The sequence below is a fragment of the Symsagittifera roscoffensis genome, chromosome 7, assembly GCF_963678635.1.
Source record: "Symsagittifera roscoffensis chromosome 7, txSymRosc1.1, whole genome shotgun sequence".
Taxonomy (NCBI): Eukaryota; Metazoa; Xenacoelomorpha; order Acoela; family Convolutidae; genus Symsagittifera; species Symsagittifera roscoffensis.
This window is the reverse complement of record NC_087068.1, coordinates 5,449,431-5,473,693: the sequence shown is the minus strand read 5'-3', so window position 1 is coordinate 5,473,693 and position 24,263 is coordinate 5,449,431. Positions and strand designations below refer to the sequence as shown.

Genomic DNA, 24,263 nt, shown 5'->3' with positions numbered 1-24,263 from the left:
CATTGCGCGATTCAATGAGGACATTGACCGGACTGTCCGGGGAGTATGTGACATTCGACCTGAATGTCAAAAATGCAATCTCTGCAGAATTCGGAATTTTAGCAGTAAGCCTTCCGGATTGGTGGTTTTTAAGAACTAAGGGCGTTATTGGAACGTTTAGCCAAACGGTGAAGGCTGGAATATTCTGGTATTTTAAAATTTCAAAAATTCGAATGATGACGTCACATTTCTGAGAAATGCTGAAACGGCCATTTTAACAAGAAACGAGAGAAGAAAAACAACAACATTAGTTGCGCTGACGAGAACAACTTTATCGAAATTGAAGAAGTCGAAATTGAAGAAAAACAGCAGCAGATTGCAGAGAACGTTCCGAGTTGCAACTATTGTGCTGCTACAATAGTTGCAAGGCCGTTGCGAACAACGGTGAAGGGTAAGAAACCAGCCTTCCGTGTTGTCGTGAAATCGAACTTAAGGAGCTTGATTCACCGGATTCAAGAATCCGGAAGGGTCTCGGGACGGAAAACTTTTATTGACTCATATGAACTTTTAGCATCCTGTCATGTCCTGACTTGAATTTAATTGATATTTGGATTAGTTTTGACAAGGATGAGGTGCTAAGAGTTGGGGGGGAAAGGGTTGATCCATCTTCGATGGAGATGATGATTTTTATCTACTGAACAAAAACAATAGTAATATAATAAGTAGTAGCCCTGTTTTTAGGAGTGACCTCGTGGTCTGGGGATACTGAGACCCAGCCATGAGCTCACTATTTTTGCATGTAATTCAGTTAATTTGAGCGTTCTGGTCGAAGCCGGAGAACAGTAACGTTTTTGTCGACCCGACGTTAGAAAAGACCACCGAAAAGTACTGGCTTGGTAGAGACGGTGAAAAACATGCAAAGCTCTGTTTAGACGCTAGCCAGTCGTCTTAAGACTTAGTTTTGTTATCCGTCGATATGTATCTTCCGGGCGAATGTTACACAACCGAAAAAAATGTGAAAACGAAAAAATATTATAGGAAAGCGCTAAGGAAAATTAGAAATCTCAGAATTTTTTTTATGTTTTAACGACTGTAAATCATTCTATATCAGTTTTTTTAACCTGACGATGGACAGACTTCCGAAAACCTTCGACTTCCAATTTCAATAATTTTTCTTTGAAACATTTAGTCTTAAAGTACTGAGAGTGAACTCGTGGGTGAAAAGTTGTTAACCAAGCGTGATGCTTCGCGTTTGCAATTGAATTGCCATCTAATTTTGGTTTGCTCCAATAAATTGATAATTGATTTCAAACAGTCCAATTAATTGCAAATAAATTTTCAGTTTTCCAATTATTTTTTAAACTGCGCTGGTTATTTCCCAGGAATTGTGGAATTGAAGGCTCGAAGCCGATTAATTTTATAAAAATTTTCAAAGCTGCTTAAGCTACTGTAGCTTCTGATTGATTGAATTTATTTCCAAATCAGTTGTTTATTTGAGGCTATTAGCCTAATTGTTGTGATAAACTTATTAAATAGAGGGAATGAAGCGGCATTCAATTGCGTGTCTTCTTTTAGCCAATCGCAGCACCATACCGTTAGTTTAGATACAACAATCAATAAGAACTCGTGTCTTTAATGTAACATTTCGCTATTATTAGCTGTGCGAGTTTATAGTTCATCTCGGATCCATTTGTATATACATGTCATGAAAGCTTGACAGTGGCATTCGACGAATTCTACCGCCTGACAAATCGCTTGTCTTAGGGTCGTAATCGGATTCAAAATTTAACTAGAAGTTAATTACACTTCCTCTCCCAATTACAAAAAAACGCTGACGACATTATGTACTAATCACAGTGTGGAACATCATAGTAATCACAACATCTCGGATAGTTCAAAACGCTCCAGGGACAAAATAAAATCCAATATGGGAGTGGACCAATGATGTCGAGGACAATGATGACGCGGAGTCGCCAGGGTGACCCCGCCTCTCAACCACTTTCGCCACATTCAGAGCAACCAATGTTACGAAGGACGACAAGGGCCAACAGTCAAAATTCTGATAACATCCTGACCCAGACCCCAGGCCGCCTTAGAGATGCTCCTTCAGGACGGCCTGGAGAACACAAAAAAGATGCTCCTCCAGTGGTTGCCAGCAACCTCGAGGCGATGAATCCAATGGATGTGCTGCAATGTCTGTGAACGCTGGTTCCACAGCATCTGCCTCGATCTGACTTCAGAGGCTGTGAACCATATGGAAGACTTCAAATGCCCAGATTGCTTGGTTGGACGAGGAACCAGTAGTAAGCAGCCTTGCCCAAGCTGTAGCAAGAGTATCTCACTTCTCGCCAACAAAACTTTTCGCGCACATGGACCACCAGATGTCCCTCTTTTGGCCACACCAGATGTCCCTCTTCTGGTCACCCGGCCACTGCTTCTATTCCAAAACTTGTCAAGACGCAAGACACATGTCTGCTAGATCTCGTCAAAAACTCACGCTGCAAAGTCCTCAAGCACGTGCCCAAAGCAGCTAGGACATCTTTTGCTCAAGCCCTCACCACCCTTATCAAAGATGTCATTCGCAACCCAATGAACATCAATTCCTGGTTGCGTGTACTTCTCTTCGCTCATCACTGCTTGAAAGCGCCAGCTAGATCCAATTCTCGCAAAAATCAGTCTCTAGCCAGCCACGTTAACAAGCAAACTGCTGCTTTCTTGCAACTGGACATCAATGATCTCATTACACAAGCTATGTCGGAAGAACAGAAAGTCAGTACCAGGAAGAACACTTCTACAACATAAAACATTGCGAAAAGAATATTGGAAAACTTGACACGGGAGATGTTAAGGGTCCTGTCAGATTCGAGAGCTCAGCTGACTCTTCTGCTACCCCTGACGAAACCAACCTCAAGCTTCTTCAGGACAAACATCAGGACTGTCCCGAAAACAGGCGACCTTTTCCGCCAATCAAACACGAAACTGATACTCTCACTGATACCTATGACCTCGTGAAAGACATGATAAAATCTTTCCCTAACGGATCTAGAGCAGGCCCTTCATCACTCCGGGCACAACATCTAAAAGATGGCGTCTCAGTCAATTTGGAGAAACGGGCAAAAAACTCCTTGAATCTATCACCGATGTATGCAACATCTTTCTCAGCAATGAAATTCAAGTAAGCGTCCAACCACTACTGTTCGGTGCAAATCTCATATCGCTGGAGAAAATATCTGCTGAACTAAGGCCAATTGCCGTTGGCGAAGCATTCATATGACTTGCCGGCAAGTGCGCTGCCAGTGTTATCGCCAAAAAAATTGCAACAATGATGGCACCCATGCAACTTGAAGCAGGTGTCCGTTTTAGAGCAGAAGCGGCTGCTCACGCTGCTCGATACTTCATCAACAACATGCTCGACGACATGCTCTGCTTCAATATCGATATTGCAAATGCATTCAATACCGTCAGAAGAGATTTCCTGGCGGAAGTAATCAAATTACATGCCCCAGAGGTCTATACATTCGTAAAACGCTGTTAAAAACATTCTTCATTTTTGTGCTACGGTGACTACATTATCTTTTCAAGCGAAGGTTTTCAGCAAGGTGATCTGATTGCGTCCATTGGATTCTGCATTGTTATTCATCATCTGCTCACTAACCTCGCTTTCAAATTCAAATGTGGCTACCTTGATCACTTATCGGCAGGTGATAACTGGAAAACCGTCTTACAAGACTTGAAAGAACTCATTGATGAGGCCAGAAAACTTGGACTGATGATCAAGCCCGCCAAATGTGAACTCACGGTGAAAGGAGAAAATACTGTCTCAATTCTTGGGAAGTTTAACGCTTTCTGTCCGGGCAACGAGTTGATCCCGGTAGAGGACGTGACACTTCTAGGTGCAGCATTAGGCGAGAAAAGCCTTGACACGATACTCGAGAAAAAAAATGAAGAGTTCAAATGCCTCTGCACCAACATCGAAGATATTCCCAAACATCACGCATTCCTCCTCATTAAAAACTGCTTCGCTATACCAAAACTTTTATACATAATCCGTACCTCTGCTGACTTCAAAAAGGACTAAATTTTACAAGAAATGCATGAAAACATGAAAGACACCATGGAATCAGTCATGAACATATCTCTTGGGAGAGACACTTGGACTCGGCTGACACTCCCAGTCAAGCTTGGTGGCTTCGGCCTACAGTCTCCTATTGAACTAGCACCCTCTGCTTTCATTGCAGCGTTCGTTTCTTGCTCTTCACTTGCCACATCACTGTTCAATAATCATTCCCCCTCAGATTTGCTTCTCCGAGAGGCACTATCACTTTGTGAATCAATGGCAGGTGAAGTTTCCAGTATAAATGCTGCAATGACTATACCACTTCAGAAACAATGGACTAATCCAGTCTCGAAAAACAATCTCAGACTACTTATCGAGCAATCTGCAATTGATCTTCAAAAAGCTCGCCTACAAAGAGTCAACTGCCCAGACGCAGGAGATTGGCTCAATGCCCTTCCTTCCAATCCTCTTGCTCTCTGTCTCCAGGATGACAAATTCGGCATTGCCTGTGGCATCAGATTGGGCGCCCCTGTATCAACAATACACAGGTGTCTGTGTGGCAGCACTCTCGACTACAACGGCACGCATGCCTTGGTCTGCCCTCGAATCAACCTGAAGGTTGACGAGATACACCATATGCAATGGAGTTATCAGTGACGCCTTAAACCGCTCAAATTCCCGTCACACTTGAACCTACTGGCCTTCTCCGTGATGACGGACGCCGACCGGACGGCACCACGTTGACACCATGGCATCGTGCCAAGCCCATTTCCTGGGATTTTACAGGCGTCAACAGAGTCGCGACATCCAATACCTCCTCAGTAAAACAAGAAGGCCCAGTCATCGCCAAGATAGCCGAGGATAGAAAATGCAACAATTATCGCCAGCTGGAAACCTCTCACCATTTTGAACCTTTTGCAATCGAGACCCTTGGAGGTATAGGTGAAACCAGCTAAAACTTTTTGAAAGAACTCTCCCGCCGCATTGACGCAGTTTTCTATTTTTAAGACAACGGCTGGGCGTCGCTGTGCAACGTGGCAACGTCATCTGTGTGCTTGAGCCGGCACTCAAACACAGCTCACTTTTTCTTCATTTGTTTTACCACAATGTTTATTTTCATTTCTTGATTGAATTTTTTTACCATTTATTTGAAAGCATAAGTACTTAAGGGTTATGTAACTGTCACTAAAAATAAATAAAATAATTGGTTTTAGCCCTGTAGTCGTTAGCACTCCTGGGACCCAGCTATGTGGTTATTATTTGTATTTAGTCGAAAGCTAAGTATGATTCGTCCGGCTTCTCTCCTAAAAGTCGTTACATGTCATTAGACCCTGAAATAGACCAACTGAAATTTGATGCTATGCTGAAAAGATCGTTCCAAGCAGACATTTTTACCTTGTTTTCTGTTTCAGAGTGTCGATGGGGGTGTGAAAATGGTATTCAAAGACTTGGAATGTTGCAGTATAGAACTCGCAGATTTATTGAACAGTTCAAAACAATTGAAAAATTCGACTAAAGTTTTTCAAACGTCAGTGAAACCATGTTAAACTCAAGTTACCTAATATATCTGCTTTTAAATGCAGTAATAATAATTCTTTTAGCCAGGCGCGGATCTAGGTTTTGAAAATGGCCAAAAACGGTAAATTTTGACTAAAAAGTCGCGCGCTCCCCCAAAATTAGTATATATTGGCGCCTTTAGAAAATTTTTAGGGTCCGTCACCACAAATGGATGTCTCAAAAATAGTACAAAGGGGTACCCTTTGGGTCGGCAGGGGGCCGAATCCTAGAGGGTAGGCGTCCCCCCCCCCCTCAATCCGCTACTGCTTTTAGCTACTCGGCTAAAAATCTGTGTTAATTGTTTTCAAATTTATGAAAGTGAGAATAACTGAGTTACTTGCACGGCACTCGTAGTCTGGTGTTTTATAATTACTCAAAATCGTAATATTTCAACCTGCAAAGACTTCTGTTTTAGTCAAGTCGTTGTGAAACCACCATCTTACGCAACATGTCTAGCTGTCCATGAAAACGAGTGTGCGATTGTCCGTAAATCCAACCTTACCGACCGTTCGCCTCAGTATGTTGGATCAGATTGGGCTACAACTTGTGTTATGCTTATATTAGAAACCGATGAACATGTGTGTTGCTTACATCATGACAGCCCGGATGAGACGGCTGTAAGAATGCAACAGGCCCTGTATTACCTAGGCCAATATTGTGACCTTGTGAGTTTTTCCCTTGCACGTCGTAAACAAACTACTCTCATACATCACGCACTGGTGGCAGCGATTGAGTCAATTTTAAGATGGCCAAACTAAACTTTCAAAACTAAGTGTATCGCAAGCGGGACTTTCTTCGCGGTAGAAACTTTGAGAACAGATTGCTTGGCATTTCACTTCAGGAACAGCTTGTTTGATTAGTGAAAGCTAATTAGGTATTCGAAGTTTTCCAAACGCAAACGTGAAAAATTTCGTGGAAGTAATTAATTCGAGCGAATCGTGTTTGCCTCATCTAGGCAGTATTGTTTTCGGATGGTTTTTGTTGGTTTTTATTCAAATGGATTATCCAAGAGGGCTTGAATACTTTTAACAGAAGTTTGGACAGTGTATCTCATAATTGAGCTCATTTCAAAATCTTCAATCATTTTAAGTCCGTCCGGACGTTGACTGAAATTTGAAGATACTGCTGGTTTTTTTATTGTTGATTAACGAAGTGATTTTTTAGGTTTTAAGTTCTCGTTTTTTCTGTAGTTCTGAAACTTAGTTTCCACTGAGGTTCATCATTTGACGGTTTGACTTCTGAGGTGCTGCAACTTTATTTGCTAATTTGATTGCAAGTCACGCTCTCTAGTTTCAAAGTACAAATTGCGCGAAAGATTGATTTAACTTGAGTTTCAAATTAAGTTCCAATATGGCTTTTATTTTTCTAATTCTTACCGCAATTTGAAAAATACCTGCTGATCAAGTTTGCAGAAGAAGAAGCTGTTTTAGAAAAACAAAATCAGTCAAAATATTTTTTTTTTCCACAAATCCAAATGCCATTATTTAAAATATCTTCAATGCGATGGCTTTTCTATGACAGAAATTGAAAAAAAAAGTTTGTTTTTCGTTTTTCTGGAGTACGGTAACCTATAGCCTAAAGTCTGTTGGCGTTGTTCAATATGAGGAAGATTTCTTTTTCAATTTGATGTTTTTTGGCATAGTAACTATCGGCTCATTTTTTGCATTCGGATTGCCCTTATGTATTTGTCTGAACGATGTCATAATTTTTAATATGAACAATAAGTTTTGCATGAAACAAGGGTGTTGCCTGGTACATGATATTCAGTAAGTTAATAAGTAGCAAGCAGTCAGCAATTTTTTTTCTTCACACTAAAGACAGCTACTGATGCTATCTTCCTAAAATGATGATAAAAAGGACTGCCGCGTCTATGCTATAATCTTATAAAGAGTCAATGAAATCATCAAGAACTCTTATTTAGATTTAAATGTTTTTTTTTTCAGGAGAAACTTAAAATTTGTTCACATTAAAGTTCGATTTTTCGCGGTTTGACTTTTGATTTCGTTTTAATTTCAGTTCATTTCCTTCCTTAAAAGGAACTCGAAGTCCGGTATCAACCAGCAAAAGTGTGAAGGGCACGAAAAACGTGATGGGCATTTTATTTAGAATTTAGATTTAATTTTTCAGGTTTCCCTTGCCATGATATGTTTGTGATGTACGGCAAATTGCGTGAAGCTCCGGTTCGTCTGTGTGTAATTCGATGATTAATTTAGGTGTGATTTGCATTTGTTTCATTAATTGATTATTAGTTTGCTTTCCAGTTTTTTAACAGAAGTTGTTGGTTTTCTGAATTATTAAATGTAAGTAAATTAATTTTAGAACGGTAAAAATTTTGTATTCGCTCAGTTTTTGTTCAGTTTCATGATTTTTGCTTCGTGGTTTTCGGCTGAATGGCTTTTGTTTGCCCGTCTTTTTCGTAGTAGGTTTGTTTCAAGTTCGTGCTTCGTTTAAGGATAGGCCACATTGATAGGCTTGGAGACTGTTTTGGTTGCATCCCGCTGCTCTCCTTTTTTAAGTTATTAAGTACACAGTGTCTTTCATTTATTTATTTGATTTGTTTTGTATTGAAAATTTTTCAAGTTGTTCACGCCTAATTTAAAAATGAAAACAACGAGAAATTTTCAAAAATTTGAGGTTCTCGAAAAATGGTAGCAGGATACAATTGGTCGATAAATATTGATTTTTCAAAAGAGAATCGCAAGCAATGGAGAAGTTATGCTCCATTTGATGTTGGCAGTTCACTTATCTGGCTATTTGTGTTTTGGGCTCTACAAGCAGTGAAAGTGTACGCTGTCGGAGGATATTTTGACGGGGACTCCAATTCGAAGCAGAGCAAAATGTCCAAAGAAACAATAGAAGAAGCTCTCAAAGTGCTTAAGAGCTCTGATATCCATGTAGGCTAAATCAAATATGACCTTCCTGAAAAATATTGTTATGAGCCTAATCTTAGAATTATATCTGACATTGAAAGTTCAGCAAGACTACTTGTGTGACGATAATGAAATTGAGTTTTGAATCTTTTTCTATAGACGGATAAAGAGGCTGGCATAAATAACTGTTTTAGTTTGAGTTGAAGCTTCTTTGCTGTTATAAAGCGAACACTGGAACCAATGGGAGACCCATTCACATGGGCGTAGCCTTCTCAGTTTCAGAGGGAAGAGTTTTCCCTGCCTATCTTGAAGACTTTTTCGGCCCTGACAGTTGTGTGCGGGCCGCATTTCAGGGTTACAATACAGAAGGTTATAAGAGAGATTTGTAAGTATTAATTAGGCATTTGTAAGCATTAGTTGATTGTCAGATTGCAATTTGGTGTAAAACTCCAATTATGAAAACCAATTTGCAAGAAAAAGCTGAAAAGTTCCCGGTTTTGTCCGTATTGTTATTCTTGGAGCCTTTCATGTCATCTTAACGCGATACTGGTTACAGTAGCGAAATTTAGTGAGCGTTAGTGTGATCAGGGGTGGATTAAGGGGGAGGCTCCCTCTTTGTACTTTTTTGAGATATCCGTTTTTGGTGAAGGACCCTAAAATTTTTTTAAAGGCGCCTTTGGCGCCAATATAAACTAATTTTGAGGGGGTAGCGCGCCAAAAAATGCGATTTTTTGGTCAATATTTTCCAAAAAGTGCCTAAAAAAGCCGTTTTCGGCCTGTTCTTTCAAACTTTTGCCTGCGGTGCAGAAAATGTGGCCAAAAGAGGGGCTTTTAATACTTCGGGAGAGCTCTAAAATTCAATTTGATTGGCTAAAAAAAAAGGTCGACAAATTTTTTTTTGAAATCCCCCTAGAACGAAAAGAAAATCCTAGACCCGCCCCTGAGTGTTATAGTATTACTATTTTTTTTCTGGGTTAAGTTGCAAATACTGATGCCACTTTTGATTGCACTTTTACGGCTTTTTGATAGCATGTTCTTTGACATTCGAATAGTATTAAGTTAACGCATTTGAGGCATTTTTAATTCATCGAAAGAACGAAAAGAAACTATTTGTTTCAAACAACAACAATTATAAAGCTCGGTTTTAGAAATTTTCTCATTTTTTTTGAAGTGAATATTTTATACATAATGTAGCTTTATGCTTTCCAATTTATTACGTGCAAAGTTAGCGTGGATGCCTTCAGTTTGTTATATTCCAAATTGTTACTTGCAAAATTGGGTCTGATTGGATTTGGTGTCACTTTTGCTGCATTGAATTGGCAATTTTTAGCATATTTGGTTGCTCTATTTGTGACTAGTGTTTGTTGGTTGTTAAGCGCTCGTGGCAGCGAGCGCAAGGCATGAGACTCGAATTCTCGAGGGTGCAGGCTCGAAGCCAATGCGCAGCAAAGTTTCACTTATTCGGACCTTAATTCTGTTTTTTCTTATTATAAAGCTGCTTTTTGTCCTGTTCTCGCTAGTGTTTAGAAAGCGAAGCTTCGCCTCTGTGTGATAGAATTCCCTCCCATCAGGCAGGGTGGCGATGTTTTTTCTTCTTTTTCAATGTTTTTCATTGAACTATTTAACCACATCCATTTTTGGTTGACCGACGGTAAAATTTTATAACGGCACCAGTTTATACTTATTGTTATATGGCAGCTTGTGGCGAAAAATGCAGTTAAGTTGGCCAACAGCTTCCTAAAAAGGCTCAAAATTAAAATTTTGGAAAAATTGTGTGCAGAGAAATAATTTCATTCACAAATTTAAAAACCAAAAAATAGCGTTTTAGGCGCTTGCCCTCCTTCAAAATTAGTATGCATTGGCGCCGAAAGGCGCCTTTATAAAACTTTTAGGGTTGCCAGCCGAAAATGGGTGTCATAAAATAATACCAAAGGGGGAACCCTTTGGTTGGTGAGGATGTCGAATCCCTGCGGGGGAAGGATTGAGTTTCCGCACCCCCCCCCCCCCCCTCAAAGCCTGCCCCTAGTTAGTTTTCAAAAAAGTCAACCGTGATAGGTTTTCGAATTTCAAAAGCTTTATGGGGATATGTTTTTTCTTTGAAGCTCGCAAACTTAAAAGAAAAAATAACAGTTTAAATTTTCGAATGAATCGACGATCAAGATAGAAACCGGTGATCATAATTTCGTACGAATTTAAAGACAAAAATAATCGCTGCTGAAAAACTCTATCCATCTGCTTAATGCTTTGATTAATGCTTAATTCTTGATTTGCTGGCGATCTTCTCAATTCAATTGTAACAGGCTTATCTTTTTTCTTTCAGGACACTCATTTTCGAACCGGAACGTGAAGAGCTTCGTCTAAAACCTTTCGAAGTTGTTATGAACAAACCATATTTCAAGTGAGTCAACCGGATATAAAACATGAATAATTTTGATGTTCACGGACTCTTAGTGTTAAGTACTTGACCTTGACCTTTCAGAAATCTTCTCCGTTTGGATGACTACAACTTATTGCAGAGAAGCTCGACCTCTCCTGAAGTTGAGCCGGCGAACTTCGCATCAAACCAGAGGGAAAAGTTGTCGTTCCTTCTGGAAAATCATCCCTTCATGAAGAATCTTTTCAATGGTGGGAGGAGCGTTCGAGTGCATAAACTGACAAAAGAAAATGGCGTATATGTTTGGAAATTAACACTTGTTGATGTGAAAGTCTGATTTAAATCTGACAGAAGTATTGTGCAATGTGATTAGTGTAGAGATAATTCAGTTATCTTTTGAGCCCTTGTAAATAAATTTTAATTCAAAAATAGATTAGGACAGTTTGTATCAAAGACTAGCCATGAGTTTTATAAAATGATAAATCAGAAAGATTCCAGTTTCTGAAATATCTAATAAATTTTTATTAACCGACATCAAAGCAAGAAGAAACTTCAGTTGAGAAACAATTTTGCGAATTAGGAATAGGACTTTAGATTTATTTCAATTTCATTTGCTATCGATTCATTTGAAAATGAGCCAGTTGTTCACAGAATTGAAAATGTAAATCCTACTTTTCAGAACGAAATGAGGTGGCATTTCATGAGTGCAATTCTGATCACCGCGTTGATTCCTGGTAAGAAAATGATAACAGTGTTCTTATGTATACGTGCGATACTTTCAAAGCAACAATTAGATTGTAGGTAATTTGAAAATATATTATATAAATAAATGCGGGCTTCGCTATCTCGCGACGTTTAAGCTTTTTCAACGTATTATTTTTGCATGTTTAACGAAAGGATTTTTTTCACGTTTAAGCTATATTGTATATTGCAATGGTTTAAGAATTTTTTAACGTAGTCAAAACTCTTATATAGGTCTTGCTGATTTTTTTTTTGTTTTTTTTTTCAGGGAAAAGTCTTAAAATTTGTTCACGCTCAATTTTGATTTTTCGCGGTTTGACTTGCGATTTCTTTTAAAGTTCAGTGAATTTCCATTGTTAAAAGGAAGTCAAACTCCACTATCGAACAGCACAAATGTACAGGTCACGAAAATCGTGATCGACTTCTAATTTTGAAAATGGAAATTAATTATCAGATTTCCCAGCGAAATGTAGTCAATCAAATTGGGTTAATTTAAACAAAAAAGTGTCCATCATAAATTGTTTTTACAAATTCAAAGAGCTTAAAGGCTTTTTATTTTTTTTCTTCGACATTCAAAAGTTGAAGTCTTCTGAAAAAACAAGTAATTTTTTTTCAGTTTCCTTGCGTTCATTACTCTTTTCCAACTGTTAGTTGGCTATGTTTTCGATTTTCCAATTTGAATTCAGTGGTTATTTCACCGAGTTTAAAAACAACAGTCCAATAGTGGGGTGCTGCCAGGGTTCCCCAGGGGTTGTAAATGTGGCCTCCATGTATGAATGCCCTAATCAGGGGCTGATCTAGGACTTTCTCGAGGGGGTAGATTTTAAAATTTCTGAACTTTTTATCAGGTCGACCAAATTGATTTTCCGAGCTCTCCAAAACTTCTTTTTTTTTGAAAAAAAGCCAAAAACGCTTTGTTAGGCATTTTTGGAAAGTTTTGATCAAAAAATTTAGTCTTTTCTGCGCGCGCTGCACCCTCAAAATTAGTATATATTGGCGCCAAAGGCGCTTTTAGAAAAATTTGAAGTCCGTCACCAAAATGCATATCACAAAATAGTACGAAGGGGGGACCCTTCAGGTCGGCAGGGTGTCGAATCCCTGAGAGGGAGGTGTCCGCCCCCTTCCCCTAAATCCGCTCTCGGCCCTAACCTTTTCGTGTACGAGATACGACGATTTTTGAAATAAATTGTTTTGTGAGGCTTAGTGCCCCGGTGGTGTGTTTGTAGAAGAGAAAACCATCATTACCCTTGAAATAACATGGGTATTGCAGTCGGGTACTAGACTTTTTTTCCGTAAACAATTTTGTCCCGCGGACTCACTGCTGGACTCCATCACAAATCCTCTTTTCTTCGTTCTCTTTGCAATTCTAATCCTCTCGATTACAAATATTGACCAATGTTGAGTTTGTTATTTTAAATATTCGTCCTTTTCAAAATTTGCTTTTTATGATGATTGTGATTTTTCGAACTCGGTTGTGAAATTTTTATTTTTTGTGTTTTTTGTCCTTTCGACTTGATAGGCTCGGGCCTATTTTATATAGGCTTAGTGGCCTAATTTCGAGTCGTTTCATAAGAAACATAGTTTTATATTCACCTCTGGATCGCACAAAATCTTGAAAGAGAATTATTGTTCAAGTTTTTCATGACAACAATTTTCTTTTGGCTTTTCGGTTTTCTTTTTTTTCGGCTTGATAAGTTTCAGCCTATATTATATCGGTACAGTGGCCGCATTTTGCACCTTTCGTTGGGCGAAAAAAGTTTGTGGTTGAGGGGGACCTTATAACTTCTTATTAGTCTTAAAATGTTGTTTTTTCTTTTCCTTTTTTTGCTATATAGATTTTGGCCTATATTGCATCGGCTTAGTATATTGCGTCGTTTGACGAGCTGTGAGTGTTTTTTGAAGGTGAGGGGGACTTAATAACTTTTTATTGGTCATCTTTTTTTCGGCTTTGTTTTTTTCCCTTTTTCTGGCTTAATAGGTTTTGGTCAATATTTTATCGGCCTAGTGGCCGCGTATTATTTCATTTGACGCGTGAATAAAGTTTGTATGTAAGTTTCTTTGTTTGTTTGAGGGTGTGGGGGACTTGATTTTTTTTTAAAATTTCTGCCTAAAGGGTTTCGCTATGGTATTTCCGACGTTACATCGGTATAACTTTTCTTTCGATGCTAGTTTCACATTCTGTTGTCTTGGCTTGTTGTTTCAAAGCTAGCCTGATCGATCGATCTAGTTCGAAGTTTTCTGTGTTATCATTGTTTCGCCTCTGTGTTATCATTGTTTTGAAACATCATTTGATCCAGGCTTTTACTTGAACGTATACCAATGATTTTTTTCGCAAAGTAAACGTGAATGTCTCCTAATTTCGAAAATTGTCTTTTTATTTCTGAAGTACCAGCAGAAAAATAATTTTTCTTTTTATCGAGCTTGCTGTAAATGGGATAATTTTATTTACACTTGCGAAGCAAAGTGTAGTTGTACGAACTTTTTTTCCAATTTAAGTTTGAAATAAAAGTTATAATTTTGGTGGCACTTTTGAATCGGTAGGCTGCGGTAGCAGTGTAATATCAAATGTGCTTTGACATTTGATTAGTAAAAAGTTAACACTGCTGATGGATTTTAATTCATCAAATGAACCCAAAAAAAAATTTGTTTCAAACAGCATCACAATGATAAAAAGCTCGATTTCAGAAAATTTCCAACTCAATGTATCTCGCGATATTTTGAAATGAATATATACATAATTTGGCTTTATGCTTTCAATTTTTTACATGCAAAATTGTGTCTTTTTGTATTTGGTGCTACTTTTGCTGTATCGAATTGGCAATTTATTAGTATACGTAGCTGCGTTATTGTGGCTAGTTTTTGGGGATTTTAAGTATCCGTGGTTAGTGAGCGAGACTAAAATTTGCTAGGTCGCAGGTCGAATCCGACAAGAAGCCGAGTTTTTGATTATTCGATCTTATTCCTACTTTTTGATTTCACTTGATGAAGCTGCTTTTTGGTCGTGTTCTCGCAAGTGTTTGCGAAGCGCAGCTTCGCTTCTTTGTCAAAAATTGTCTCTCCTTAAAAATTCTTGAATTTCATAGAGCTGAAATATATTTTTTAGTCTTTTACGTTGGTTTTGTTTATTTTCAGGAAAAAATCTTGAAAGTTGTTTGCGCTCATCTTTGATATTTCGTGCTTTAAAATTTGATTTTATGGATTTCAAGTTCAATTCCAGTGCATTCCTAAAAGGCAGGCAAATTCCGCTCTCCAAGTACAAATGTGCAATTGGCTAGCTTTTAATTTCAATGTTTGAAGTTTTTAAATTTCAACTTAGGCTATTTCATGAAATAAGTTCCACTGTAAAACGTTTTCGAACTTCAAGGAGATTCAACGTGATCTTTATTTTTTCTACGACCAAGTTGAAAAGTGTCTAAAAATAAATCAGTAATCTTTTTTTTGTTTACTTGAGATCATTGACGTTTTTCCAACTGTCTGTTGACTGTGTTCTTGGTCTTCTAGTGAAACTTACAAAGAAAGTCTGTTCTATCTAGGCTTCTTGTGTGGTGGTCATGGAGCTAGCGTGGTGGAGTTTGAGAGTGCGGCCAAAGTGGACATTGCTGCTGTAGACACTGCCCCCGTAGATGAAATCTCTGCCAAGGTCCGCATTAGAGTGCCAGGCAAACCATACAAAGGTGAACAGACATATTGAATCAAATTCAGTCAGTTAGTCAAAGTCAGCTTCACTTTCCGAAATATAAATATTAAAAAGTATTGATAAAATATTTGATTTTACGTCAGGATATTCGAATGATCATGAGTAGTCCATGCTTGGCGACGCTTTTTTTTATTATATTGACTTTTTGAACTCTTTTGGAGTCATCAGGGGTCTTATTTTTCCGACCAGTGCTGTTCCAGTTATATTTTACAGACTTCTTTTATTGGTGTTATGGAGACCCTATGACTCATAGGGTCTCCATAACACCAATAAAAGAAGTCTGTAAGATATCACAGGAACAGCACTGGTCGGAAAATGAGCACTGGTAAGAAAATAATCATAGGCTATGAATGTTTTATTAATATACTTCGTGTTGTGCATTTGTGTTGTGATGTATTATGATTGTTAGGTCCATCCCACATGCAGTTCTTTGGGGAGTTCTGTCTGCGGGTGGTGTCTTCCTCCTCCTACTATGTGTACACTGTGTGTCCCTTCCACAATGTCACCCAGTTGGACACAAGAGTGGGAGACGCCGTAGATGTTGTGCTGGGGTGAGTGAGTCATCACACCAAACCATACCACGATACATTTGACCCTAATATTAACTGTTAACAGTTTGATGCCAAATCTGATATGATGCTTGTGATTCTACTGGAATTAAATTTTATTTTTTACATGCAAATGCTTTAATGGCGCCCATTAAATTTGTCATGCTCATAATATTTCCACTTGCAAAATGAGCCGGATTATAGTGGAAAATTCTTCAATTCGAATACCTTTATAAAGGGTTAGAGTCGTGAACGGCTTTAATTTAATTTACCATCTACATTACAACAGTAATGAATACTATCATAAGGCATGGAGGGTGACCCAAAGAGAATTTCATCTCATCGAGTGGGACACCTCGAGAACTTAAAGAGCAGAGACATAAAGTCTCCAGAGTGGGCATCAATTAAAGAGCAGTTTGTGTAAGAATTCATTATCAAAAATATAATTATGGAAAAAAGATTCCTGAAAACGGTTCAGTTCTGATTTATTTAATTCGAAAAAATCTATCAAAATCCATAATGTATTGCTTTAAGTCAAATGATCTTGTTACCTATCTTTTTAAAGTCGCCATATTTATAACTTAGAATAGATTTGATCTTCTGTCATGCCGAAGTAAAGCTCATCATGGCAGAAAGGCGAATTGTCGACATATCTGGCATTGAGTATTGACTGGACTTATATTGACATGTGTGGTGTGTTTAGTACTTGGCACGGTTGGATCATAGAGAATAATACCTACAAGGGATGGCAATTCTACGCCGGAGACCCCTGTGAGGGACAGTCCAGAGAAGTCAAGGTTAGAGAAAATTATCTACATCTCATCAACTTCTGCTCAATTTTTTCCAGAGTGGATCTAAGTTTTTCTCGAAGTGGGAGAGGGGTTAAGGAATACATTTTTATAAAAATTGAAAACTTTGTCGCTCTTTTTCCGTTCGGTTTTTGGAAAAATTAAAGGCTAGAGAACATTTATGGGCATTATTTGGCCAAGCATGGTGTTTTTCGGCCCGTGTCTCCCAAATTACGTACTATTTGGCGCCTCTCGAGAAATTTTGGGGTTGATTCAACATCCAATTCTTATTAATTTCAGTAATTATGACCTTGACTCAGCTCACAACTCAAATAGAATCATCTGCCTATCAATGTGAATTTTTGTTGAGACATTACTCAAATTATGCACTTTTAAATCTTTCTATCGAAATTAGACGAGTAGCACTGTTAATTCTTCTTTCCTGGTTAAATTATAGTCTTTTTTGTCTGCTGCTCCAGGTGCTGTTCGAGTGTGGCCATCAGAATGTGTTGCGATCTGTGGAAGAGGTGGAGAAATGTCACTATGTGTTCAACATGCAAGGACCTACATTCTGCAACACAGACGCACTACTAGGTAAGTTTTATGCACCAAATAATTGTCGGCAAACCGCCCCGCCCCCTCCCACAGCCACCTGTAGAACAAATGCACTTCTTCATAGACCTCAACATGCCCCCCATAATATCGGCCCCTCGAAACATATAATTTACTGTCAAAAAATTAGAAAGAAGTCATTGCATTAATCATCATTGCTATATTAATCAGAATTTCCTATATATTTTTCATTTATTGATCCGAAGTTTCCTACTGATAGTTTCATTGATTCGGTATGTGACTGTGTGCGTGTGTTTCAGTGTATCCGTTCTTAAGTGAAGTGTTGCAGAACAAGTGGGATCTGATGGAGACTCATTACTCCCGAGGACTCATCAACAGACAGGTCAGAGCATGTCACCGCACACTACTACAACTTTGCATCCTGTTTAGTTTTCGAATAACTTCTCAGTTCTGTAATTTTCAATTACTCAAAATTTTAGAATTGATCTGCGAATAAAATTATGTAGTTATTTGAAATTACCGTAAACTTCAACTTGGCAGAACGAAATGAAATTGGTGTAGTGGTTCTTAAAGTATAATTTATCTGACTAGGTTAAAGAATCCGTTGGTGCTTTGTTCAGCTCCTATCGAATGCTTCTTCAGGTTTCGTCTAGTAGGTTTTGCGTGCTCGACTAAAAAAGCTGTGACTATAGCATAGGGAAAAGCGCTGTTTTTTTAACTGCGTGCGATGTGTTATTTTGGGACCAACTGGTTGAAGCTGCCGCCCATTTTGTTCCAACCTTTGAAAATGGGGAGGAACTTTGTATTCGGGTGTGTTATAGTTTTTTCCACGCAAAATCAGGTACCGCAAATAAATAATCATAGGACTTGGTTGAGTGATATATCATATGAAAGCCCGTACAGTCGTGTTTCGAACCATATTAAAAACAATTTTGAATTTTTCCTAGTGTCCAGAAAAACTGGTTTGAAATTTTTGATTTTTCGTCTTATTTCGAGCTAACAAAGCGCGAGCGAGGAGTCTTATTTTGGTTGCTTAAAAGCTTACAATAGCTTAATTTAAAACGTTAAAACTTAGTTTTACTTCAGTAGTGTTAGTTTACTTTGAGTAATTTAGCGCCTTTTTGGAATCAAAATTTGCTAAAAATTCAAAAAACTGCGAAAACAACTTGAAAAATTTTCGAAAATGTTTTTGATTTTTTTTTTCGTTTTTCTTGTAATTTTTATACAAAAAGGATTTTCAGTTTGCTGATTTTACTCTGGTTGACGAATATACCTGATCCCAATTTTTCGTTCAGCTGCTCTTATCCTACCTTGCCGAATAAAAACGACCCTAATTTGAAGAAAAAAAAACGTTTTATATTTTTTAAGACTATGGTCGGAACATTCTGTGCTACTTGCACTGTAAACGGATATCCTTGTTTTATTTAGTTTATACGTTTTTAGCTACAACTAATTACTGCGTTATTGCAGCTTTCAGTTCATTCTTCGTCTCTATGCTTAATTTTGATTCAATAGTCTTTCGCTTGAAAAAATTATCAGGAAGTTAAGAAAAAAAATTCTCTGAAATCTAATTTTGATTTTTTCTTAATTAAATGGAGCAATGAGGGGCCACCAAGACAATGTAAAATAAGTCGAAGCTTATATAGCAAAAAAAAGACAAAAAGTTTGGGAAAATGAAGTTTTAACAAATCGAGTTGATAAAAATACACCCAAGAAAAAGCAGATTTCGATTGTGAAATCTGCTTTTGTGCTTGTGAAATCTGCTTTTCATGTTGATTTTAGTTTTACCAACTCGATTTGTTTGTCTGTTTTGCGGCTTAATAGGTTTTGGCTTGTTTCATATAGTTTTAGTGGCCTCTGATTGTGTCGTTTAATGACCGAAAAAGGTTTTTGTTTACTGAGGGGAACAAGGGACTCGAAATTTTTTAAATTAGTTTAGATTTTTAGAATTTTTTGCAAACTCAAGTTTTTGTGCTTTTTCGGACAATCGTCTCTGGTTCTTTTTGTCGGCTTATACCGGTAACCCGACTTTTTTTGAAGGTTCAGCTTTCTTCCAAGTTGCTGCAACACCCATGCTTGAGACGATAACGCCCAGGAGCTCGATTCTAATGACCTGTTTTTTGCAAACTGATTTCGGCTAGTTAAGATTGTTGTCTGTCTGATTATTTTTGTTGGCTTAGTTACGCAGGAAGGGATTTTCAATAATGCGGCTTCTTTCTAGTAATCCGACAGCTTCCTTAGCTTTCATTGGTGCAGGTAATTTTGTTCCGGATATTTTCGCTTTTTTATTGAAAAGAACTATTTTTGAACGTTTTTTTTTCAATATTTCTTTTCATTTGATTTCAATCATGAGCATTGATTTTGTATCGAAAGTGGTGCAAAACTCAGCTTCGTCTCTCTGTCTGAAATTGAAACTTTCGTTTTGTCAAACATTCAATTTTTTTCGACTCATTTTGTCGTGATTTTTTTCGACGTGATTTTTGTCTCATTTTCTATACGCTAGCTTGCAATGCTATGCGTGCGTTATATCGCAAGTGGTGCGAAGATCCTTTCGCGTCTCTGTGTTTAAGTTGGATTTTGTGAAATAATATCAAAGTGCGTGGAGCCCGAGTATGCTGAATGGTTCCTGACATAATACTTTCTTTTCAAATCCAACCCCAGTCAAATGCTTTTAATTTGCTTCCATTTCAGGTATACGACGAATTGCTTAAAATGATGTTTGCTCAAGAAGGTCTGACGTTGAGTCCCACGGATATTGAGAAGTATTCAGAATTCATCGCCAAAGAAGAACCTAAAAAATTCGAATCACAAGAGAAGTGCGAAAGGGTAAGTTAGTTACCAATGGGCAGTTTGAATTTGAACCGCTGATTTTGAATCTAAACATCGTTCTTTTTCAGGAATTTCATTTATTGAAAAAGGAGAACGATATCTTGAAATCCATGACCTCTAAAGGTAACTACCTTTCAATTGAAAAGGTTGGGCAATTTTTGTTTCCTCTTAAGTGGAGTAAATCTTTCAGATCTTCTTTTTCAGATTTTGTTAATTATCCATCTCTGGTACCCAGTAAAGAATTGTTAGCCCTATACTAAAGCAAAGCAAAGATGAAGGATATGTAATTTTGGTACCTTGCAATGAATCTCCCCGTTTTGCATTAAGGGGTAAATGTTAACAAATTCCAATTTTTCCAACCGTCTGTTAGCTATTTTATTTCAGCGCTAACTTATTTAAAAAAAACTGAAATTTTTTGCTACTATCTAGGCATTTGTGTGCGCGATGTTAATGTGTCATGTATGTATTTATATCAGAAGCCTTAGAGGAGCTGGAGACTGAGATGGTGGCGTTGAGGGCGAAACAGGAGAGTGAGGAGAACCGAGATGGACACCAAGAAGAAGGCTACTATGGAGACCACGGGGTAGACTACGACGCAAGAGTGCATTTGAGAGATTTGTAGTTCACATGACAGGCATGCTGTCAGACGCATTTCCAACTAGTTTCAAAGTCAGACAAAACTAATTGTAGTTGGACGGAGGAGACGCAATTGTTTTTTTTCTGATGATCAATCAACTCAAAACTGGCGCTTTTTTGTTGTTTTTTGGGTTATGTTCGTGGAAACTTATTCTGATCTAAAGCTGCCATTGTTATGTGGATTTAACATTGCAAGGGCCGATTTTTTTGGTGTTAATGAGTTTTATTTTTGAAACAAACGAACTTCGAACTGATGTTTACTCTGAATAAAGTTTAAAGTTGGTCAAAATAGGCACATGGAGGTAATAAGATGGCATATCTAAATTGGTTTTATTGTGTATACAAGTATATACATTTGTATAGTTTATTTCTTACATACTTTAGTGATAGTTGTTATTTTGTGATTGACACATCTGTATAATTCTATAAATATTGCAAATGTTTGAAGTTTAATGTTTTCCATTCCATGTTCGAGTTGCCTGTTAGCAAATTGACGACTAGGCAACTATATGTACTGTTAATACTTCTTCCATGCTAGGAGATCTTCATTTTTTTCTCAGTTGTTTTTTTTGTTTTCAGATTGTTTTTGGTCCGATGAGACGCCATATCACTAACCATTTATCTAGTATGACCAATTAGTCATCATCTGTCTTCACTTTCACTAACTAGACTACTACTACTACCATTGCTTCTTCTTTTATCCCTGTGGATACTATAGCGTGAAGATGAAGATATCGATAGTGGGTGCTGGAAAGATGGCGATTGCACTGGCCAAGGGACTGGTCAGGACCAACACAGTCAAAGCGGAAAACATTGTGGGAAGTGCGCCTGACAGACTGGGCATGGCCAATCAATTACATGCATTCAGAGCGCAGGGGTCCAAGATCACCCATGACAACAAAGAGTGCGTGAAGGGTAGTGACGTTGTATTCCTCATGACTAAAGGAGTCCACTCTTTAGGTGAGCTTTAATCCCTATGGTGTTGGCTAATCATTCTTGGCAGCAGGACTAAATGAAATTATGTCAGCTAATCAGAATTCAGTATTCAAAAACCTCGAAGAGAATATGAGTTTGTTTTGAAGATTTTGGCCATTCGTTACTTCTGCCACTTAGAGTCCCTTTCATATGTATTTTGAGCGCAATGGAAATTTCGAGCCCAGGACATCGAAATCTTTTGGACGGTATAAAAAGATAAAAACCACTCGAGCTAAAATGTTCCGTAATTTTTATACGCAAGGGTATTGCAATCGGGACTAGACATTTCCCCGTAAATAACTTTGTTCACAGGAATCATTTCATCTGTACTCCTTCATTTTCTGTCATACTCAATTTTTTGAAAATTCAAACAAAACGACTATAATTGAAGTATTTAGGAAGAGCCCGTTTCAGGTTGTATTGATTTTTTTAGGGTTTGTGGTTTTCTTCATAGTTTCTGTCAGTTCATTTTCCGTTTTTTTAAACGCCTTTTGTGAAGAAAAATAATTGGGTGTGGTTTTCATTGGCTCACTTTTTGAAGCGTGTATTTTGTTCCGATTCGAACATTTTTTTACGATAACTGAAAGTTCACTAATTTGTAATTTTTCAAGTCTGATTTTGAGTTATCATATTTTTTTATATTTAAAGAGCCTTAGTTTATGATATATCGGCTTTGTCAACTTATTACACTTGCGAATCTAGTGTATTATTACGAACCTTTTTTTCCAACTGCGCTTGTATGGTGCGGCACCCCAATAATGGTGGGGCCCTTCTACAGCTTTTTGATAGCATGTGCTTTGACATTCGAATGGTAATAAATGAACACAGTTGATGCATTTTTAATTCATCAAGTGAACCGAAAAAAGCAATTTGTTTCAAACAACATCACAATAATAAAATCTTGATTTCAGAAATTTTTTAACTCAATGTGTCTCGCAATTTTTTGAAATGCATAATTTATACTTAATGTGCTTTTATGCTTTGCGATTTGTTACATGCAAAGTTAGCGTGGATGTCTTCAGTTTGTTATATTCCAAACTATTAATCGCCAAATTGAGTCTATTTGTATTTGATGCTGAATCGCATTGGCAATTTGTTAGCATATTTAGCTGATTTATTCGTGACTAGTGTTTGTCGGTTGTTAAGCTTGAGTTGCTGAGGGGATAGTGCGTGAGACTCAGAGTTTTTTGATTGCAGTAGTTCGCAGATTTGAATCCGACACGTAGCCGAGATTTGCTAATTCGAGGCTTATTTCTTCTTTTTCTTATTTAACTTCATAGAGCTCCTTTTTGGTCGTGTTCTAGCAAGTGTTTGCAAAGCGCAGCCTCGCCTCTGTGTTTATGTTGGGTAAGTTCGAGGGCAACATATCCGTATGCGATTTATTATGACAAGATTTTTTTCGACTCAGCAGATTTCGACCCAAACTTTGTCAGCAGATTTCGAACCAAAGTTTGTCTCCTTTGGTGCCGCTCGGTAAACAATTTTTTAAAGACTGTTCATGAAATTCATCCGATAGAATTATGAAGTTTTTGTAGCTGTAGTTTTTTCTTTCGCATCATTTTTTAAAGTTATCTTTTCAACTTAAATTTTCAAAAAGTTTTTATACTTCTGTGCTTGTTTCCCTTCATTGTCGTGTAACGCTAAGTGCTCTTGCGCTTCGCCTTTATGTCAAAAATTGGAACATACTTAAATTTTTGTGATGCACGGGCGTAAAATTCGAACTGAAAAATGCCTTTTTCTGTGTTGTAAATTTGTGAGTTGAAAAATGCAAGCTTTTGGTGTAGGAAAATGGCTTTGAGACTAAAGAGTTTTGCTGCTTATTAAGAGCAATGAGCGTAGTGAAGACTCGTATACAGGTCTTGCTGTTTTTTTTTGTTTTGTTTTTCAGGAAAAAGTCTTAGAATATTGATGCACTTAGGTATATATGTAGTTTTTGAGTTCAATTAAAATTCATCTGCTGAAAGAGAGGTAAATAGCACTTTCCGAATACGAAACCAGAAATAGCGCGAAAAATCGTGAAAGTGGAATTTGTTTTTAAGATTTCCCAGCGGAATTAAAACTTTACCTATTGATCCAATTTTCTCAAGATGGGTTCATGTTATCAAAAAAGCGCCAGTTACAAATTGTTCTAGAAACTTAGAGCTTAAAGGGCATCTATTTTTTCAAGAAAGTCAGTGTTTTTTTAATGTTTACTTGAGTTCATTACTCTTTTCCAATCATCGATTGGCTATGTTCAAGCATCGCAATTTTGAGAGCTGTGCAGGTTTTTTCGTAATGAATCTTGTAAGGCACTAAATCTATCATTTTTTGCGTTAGTAAATGATGAAAACTATTTTGATCTAAACAATTGAGATGTTTCGCCGATAATTACTTAATTTTCTATTGAGATCTGTCAACTCGAAATCAAATTTATAAACTTGGAGTTGAGTCAAGAGTCTTTCAGCCAACTCAGGGGCCTTTGGCGGCAATAAATTTTTCTAAAGGCGCCTTTGGCGGCAATATATACTAATATTGAGGGTGGAGCGCGCGCCAAAAAAAAAACGCAATTTTTTTTCAAAATTTTTCAGAAAGAGCCTAAAAACGACTTTTTCAGCCTGTTTATTCAAAATTATGCCTGCGGCACATAAATTTTGGCCAAA

General features: G+C 37.6%; 3 protein-coding genes across 6 annotated transcripts in view; all 3 read left to right on the top strand.

The window, feature by feature from the left end:
- Positions 1 to 24,263, top strand: part of LOC134851749 (14-3-3 protein homolog 1-like) — a 524,146-nt gene that overhangs the window by 487,767 nt on the left and 12,116 nt on the right. For 2 of the 4 annotated variants that reach the window (XM_063867974.1, XM_063867973.1), the window contains exon 2: positions 21,229 to 21,609. The exons of the other annotated variants lie outside the window; for them this stretch is intronic. In XM_063867974.1, coding sequence (XP_063724044.1) covers positions 21,375 to 21,609 — 235 coding nt within the window. In that variant the 5' untranslated portion in view covers positions 21,229 to 21,374. The remainder of the gene's footprint in view (positions 1 to 21,228; positions 21,610 to 24,263) is intronic. 4 annotated transcript variants of the gene reach the window in all.
- LOC134851752 (N-acetylglucosamine-1-phosphotransferase subunit gamma-like) lies at positions 1,486 to 21,102 on the top strand. The gene is made up of 10 exons (XM_063867979.1): positions 1,486 to 1,516; positions 11,518 to 11,571; positions 15,112 to 15,252; positions 15,685 to 15,826; positions 16,527 to 16,620; positions 17,091 to 17,205; positions 17,484 to 17,566; positions 19,876 to 20,010; positions 20,082 to 20,136; positions 20,490 to 21,102. Exons 2-10 carry the CDS (start codon positions 11,523 to 11,525, stop codon positions 20,633 to 20,635), a joined length of 960 nt encoding a protein of 319 aa, XP_063724049.1. The 5' UTR covers positions 1,486 to 1,516; positions 11,518 to 11,522; the 3' UTR covers positions 20,636 to 21,102.
- LOC134851744 (centrosomal protein of 290 kDa-like) overlaps positions 1,490 to 24,263 on the top strand; it is a 495,955-nt gene continuing 473,181 nt past the window's right edge. Inside the window, exon 1 of the mRNA XM_063867962.1 lies at positions 1,490 to 1,515. The gene's annotated coding sequence lies outside the window, so the exon portion shown is untranslated. The remainder of the gene's footprint in view (positions 1,516 to 24,263) is intronic.

Coding starts and splice junctions, on each gene's coding strand:
- LOC134851752 (XM_063867979.1), top strand. CDS start 11,523: ATGAGGTGGCATTTCATGAGTGCAATTCTGATCACCGCGTTGATTCCT. Junction 17,567..19,875: donor GAGGACTCATCAACAGACAG/GTCAGAGCATGT, acceptor CTTCCATTTCAG/GTATACGACGAATTGCTTAA. Junction 20,137..20,489: donor GAAATCCATGACCTCTAAAG/GTAACTACCTTT, acceptor TATTTATATCAG/AAGCCTTAGAGGAGCTGGAG.